This window comes from Silene latifolia, chromosome 11 (assembly GCF_048544455.1).
Source record: "Silene latifolia isolate original U9 population chromosome 11, ASM4854445v1, whole genome shotgun sequence".
Classification (NCBI taxonomy): Eukaryota; Viridiplantae; Streptophyta; class Magnoliopsida; order Caryophyllales; family Caryophyllaceae; genus Silene; species Silene latifolia.
Window position 1 is genome coordinate 202,525,185 of NC_133536.1, and position 4,622 is coordinate 202,529,806.

General features: G+C 31.0%; 1 protein-coding gene across 1 annotated transcript; it reads left to right on the plus strand.

Moving 5' to 3' along the window:
* Positions 1 to 1,487: 1,487 nt before the first annotated feature.
* On the plus strand, positions 1,488 to 3,398 carry LOC141615332 (uncharacterized). Its single transcript, XM_074433732.1, has 5 exons — positions 1,488 to 1,972; positions 2,100 to 2,176; positions 2,336 to 2,372; positions 2,495 to 2,609; positions 2,749 to 3,398. Exons 1-5 carry the CDS (start codon positions 1,684 to 1,686, stop codon positions 3,326 to 3,328), a joined length of 1,098 nt encoding a protein of 365 aa, XP_074289833.1. The 5' UTR covers positions 1,488 to 1,683; the 3' UTR covers positions 3,329 to 3,398.
* Positions 3,399 to 4,622: the final 1,224 nt, after the last annotated feature.

The following is a 4,622-nucleotide window of genomic DNA, read 5'->3' on the forward strand; positions in this document are numbered from 1 at the left end:
TTTAGGTGAAAATGTTTGTAATTAATAAATTTACTATTTACATTGTTTTGAGGAGAGTATTCTTTTTTCATCATTTTCGCTAATCCACTTCTTTTTGTATTTCGATTTAACCGACGATAAAATGTCACAAGGGTACACATTTATGTAAACTTGATTAAAACATTATTATATGGACACATATTAAGAAACTCCTATGAATTTGACTGAAACTTATACATGCATATCGCCATGCATGCATGTAATATGTGATCCCTACGTCTCAATCATTTAATACTACCTAATTTTAAAATTCGTTATTAGCGAAAATTGTCAATATAATTCGAATTCTCTTTACACTTTACTCCGTATTATTTACTATCATGATGTACATCTACATAATTCAAATGGTACATTTGTATTCTTAATTAATGTTAAAGCCGATAGTTTTCAGACTTGTAGAATAGCCTAACATGTTAAATCAACCCATATATTTATGTATTTTACATTATTACAAGTTAATAGATTAATTTCATCCATAAAACCGTCTCGCATAAACTTGTATGGTTTCTTTGTCATTTTACACAACTCAACATCACTACAAGCATAATCCTCGTGATTAGAAAACATAATCCTAGGGTATGGATTAGCTAGCCAAATTCCTTGCATAACTTTCTAGATAGATAGCTAATAAATTGATCACACATAGACTTCATTACTAGTTCATCATATATCCTTTATATGCATTTGTTCTATTTGTTTAACAAGTTAGTTTTGTGTAAGGCTGTTTTACACTAATATGTAATTAGTGTATTGCACGGTATTTATAGAGTTTTACTTTTTAATATACTATTTATAGATTCATTAGATTGTAAATTGACAATTTATTAATTTTTATACTACGACTTATCTTACAAAGTTAACGAAATTTTTATCACAAAAACTTAGAGACAAATTTTATGCACCTCAAATAGGAAAGTATATAGGGGATTATATTAGAATATGAAAATATATAGGGGATTATCTAAATAGAGAATGTGTTTTAGGCGGGAAAAATTGGAGCTTTTCTTATTCTTTTAGTATATAGAGATTTGAGCTTTTCTTATTCTTTTAGTAATATAGAGATTATAAAACAGATCCAAACATAATCCTACTAGTGAGTAAAAGAGATTACTAAAAGAGCCGTTTTACGATAAATTTGTATAAAACCGTCTTAGACGTGTTTTTTACCTCATTTTAACAGAGGTCCTTTTTTCTCAACCAACAGCAACCCTAATAAATAAGGTCCACATATATAGTGTATAACTTATACTCCCAGAGATATATATGAATCTCCTTGCCCTAATAAAGCATCATGCAACCAAGACCATACAGCTCACAAAAAGAAGACTTAAAAGGAGGAAATGTGTGTGTTAAATGTTAATTAGAGAGAGAATGTAGGTATAGTATTTGTGATATACTTTAGTATATATATACATACTATATATTATATTTAGCATAAGAATAAAAATAGGAATTTCATCAAATTCCTCAAGACCTAAGATCACCTGCTTTTATACTACAAAAAAATTCTCTCATCTTCTCTAAACATCAACTCTTACTCTCACATATATACTCATTAAACCATTTTTTCCGAGTATCTTAAAAAGCCCTAACTTGATAAACAAGAAATAATTAAAAGTTAAGAGCTTATAATTATTAATTATCATGATTAGAGCAAGAAGTGGTAGCTTAGAAGGATCCAAAACAAGCCTTTCTAATGATAATTTTGAAGATTATGAAGAAGAACAAGAAGAAGTTGATGACGACGATAATGAAATGAAGATAATGAATGGAGGAAGCTCAAGTAATAGCACGGTTGAGGAAAATGAGAAGAAGGGTGGATCCTCAGGTTCGGTTAGACCATACAACCGATCCAAGATGCCGCGCCTTAGGTGGACTCCTGATCTTCACCTTTGCTTTGTTCATGCTGTTGAAAGACTTGGAGGTCAAGAGAGTAAGTTTGTATATTATCATTTCTTGATCTATTCAAATTAATTAAGTGCTATATTTATGCTCTTTTAGGTTTTTATTGGAAATTAAGTGTGTGATTTGATCAAATAAATTTGATTTTAAATGTGTAGGAGCAACGCCCAAGTTGGTGCTTCAAATGATGAACATCAAAGGTCTAAGTATTGCTCATGTTAAGAGTCATCTACAGGTAATTAATCAGTTATACAATATTACGGACATATGTGCATACTAATTCCTTCGTTAATTATTATCTAGATAATTTAGATTGTTTACTTTGTTGGTTATGTTGAACATTTAATTTGATTTTTTGCATTTTTTTTGTTTTTGCATATGTTGATCATGATAGATGTATAGGAGCAAAAAGATGGATGAAGCTAATCAAGGTAATGAATTATTTCAACTAAAAAAACTCTTCATTTAGGGCAAACTTAATTCAAGCTTCAAAAATTATATGCACATGTTATTAATTTCAATTAATTGTTTTTTTTATTGATTTAATATATAGCAACTATGGGACATCAAGGGATGTTTACTGATGGAAGAGATAACATCTACAATATCAGTCAACTACCTATGTTACAAGGTTACAACAATCATCAAAGATCATCTTTTAGTCTAAGGTAATACGATAAATAGATACAACAATCAAACGCTATTTTATATTTCCTCTGTTTCACTGAATTGTTTACGCCTTTTAAGCTATTAATTAATTCACATATATAGTGATTATTAATTTCCTTATTTTGTGATGATAATTAGATATGGTGATTCTTCTTGGAGAGACAACCACGGTACCCAAGTTTACGCTCCTTACAACGTTGGAACGTCATCAAATGTCGGTCCTTTCACGGAGAGGATGAAGTTCACTTGTAATAATAGTGGCAATTCTCAAGATAATTTCAATTGTTTGCAAGGGAGAGTGTCTAATTGGAGAACTCATCAATCACAACTATCAAAATTTCCAACATCTTTCAACAATGGACCATGTCAATCATCCAATAGTACACCAAGGTCAAGTATGGTGAGCTTGAATCAATCTAGTCAAGCTCAAGAACTAGCCGGTGCTCGAGAAAAATCGAATTCTTTAAGCATCCTTAGACTATCTAACATCGAAAATCGACCAAACAAAAGAAAAACCATGGAATTGGATCTATCCCTAACCCTAGCACCAAAAGAAGTTGATGATATGAAGATTATTAATAGCGAATTATCGCTATCGTTACAATTACCACCACCACCACAATCATCGAACTCGGATCAATTTATTAACAAGTTGTTGAAAGAAGAAGATGGTAGAAGTAGGAAGCATGCTAGGACAAATTTGGATCTGACTTTATGAATGAAGACAATTTGTTCAGTAAGATCTTGCTGTAATTTGTCGTTGAAAGAAAACAATGTTACAACTTATGGATAAATAACATCTTTTGCATATACAACAACAAGGTAATGCCAAATTTTAATTGTCTCTTTCTCTAATTTCTTTGTTTTTACCTCATTTCACTAATTTGGTTGCATCTTAGTAATTAATAATTAATCTATTTTTTTAAGTGTCTAGGAAATCGATCATAATGTTTAGTTTAGATCATCAACAGCAATTGACACCAAGGACAAGTACAAATATATGCATTAAGCATAACTTATATGCAATGGCAAATTTTATTTAGAAATCGTCTAGTTCTTAGCGAATTCTTACATGTTAGGTCACGACTTCACGTGTTATTCTTTCTGTTCCAATAGATTGTTTGAACGTTTCCAAAATTATGATAAAATTTGCAAAATGTATAGACAATTTTTTTATGTGAATTATTTACTTTTTTTATTCTTTGCAAAAGCTAAGGTATTTTAACCAAAGACGGAAGAAGTATTATATATGGAGCTCTAAATAGTTCGGATGTTGGGAATAATATGAGTCCTGCATTACCATCTTGCATCCATATATCTTTTTTTTTTGTGTGAATATAATGTTGACGGGTTTGAATCCATGTCATGAGTATACCACTTATGACTTTACTAGTTAATCTATCTGACATCTACTACATTCGTATTTGATATATCCTAGCAAGCAATAACTTCCAAAGAATGTCACATGAAGGGACGAATAAAGATCATAACTTTTAATTTTGTTGCATGTGATATGTGAGATATATGTTTGCATTATTTATCGTCCCAAGCTAGGTTGTCCTCCTTGGATACATATGGGTGTATTAGAAATTGGATTATTTCCATTTCTATGTTGTTAGGTTTGAGCAAATTTCACTTTGATGAGTTGAGTTTTCCTTATATTCCACTTTGGTGAACTCGGGTTCAAATATTTCCACTTTGATAAAGCGAGATACAAAAAATTAATTTTCTCATTTTTGAGACGGAACAGAACATGATCGAGTTCTATCAAAGCTAATGACAATTTTCGACATAATGAATGAAGTTGTGATGTAAATACTTGTTTTTGTTTAACTACATAAAGTTAAGAAATATACCACCACCTCCAAACCACCGCACGCCACCGAAAACCCGGCAACTACCTATTCAAATACTTAAAAACCAAAAAGACACAACAAAACTCGAAAACGTCTCTCCAGTAAAGACCGACGATGAAATCAGACCACCCACCAAAGACAAACAAAAGACCCCCG

Coding starts and splice junctions, on each gene's coding strand:
- LOC141615332 (XM_074433732.1), top strand. CDS start 1,684: ATGATTAGAGCAAGAAGTGGTAGCTTAGAAGGATCCAAAACAAGCCTT. Junction 1,973..2,099: donor AAGACTTGGAGGTCAAGAGA/GTAAGTTTGTAT, acceptor TTAAATGTGTAG/GAGCAACGCCCAAGTTGGTG. Junction 2,610..2,748: donor AGATCATCTTTTAGTCTAAG/GTAATACGATAA, acceptor GATGATAATTAG/ATATGGTGATTCTTCTTGGA.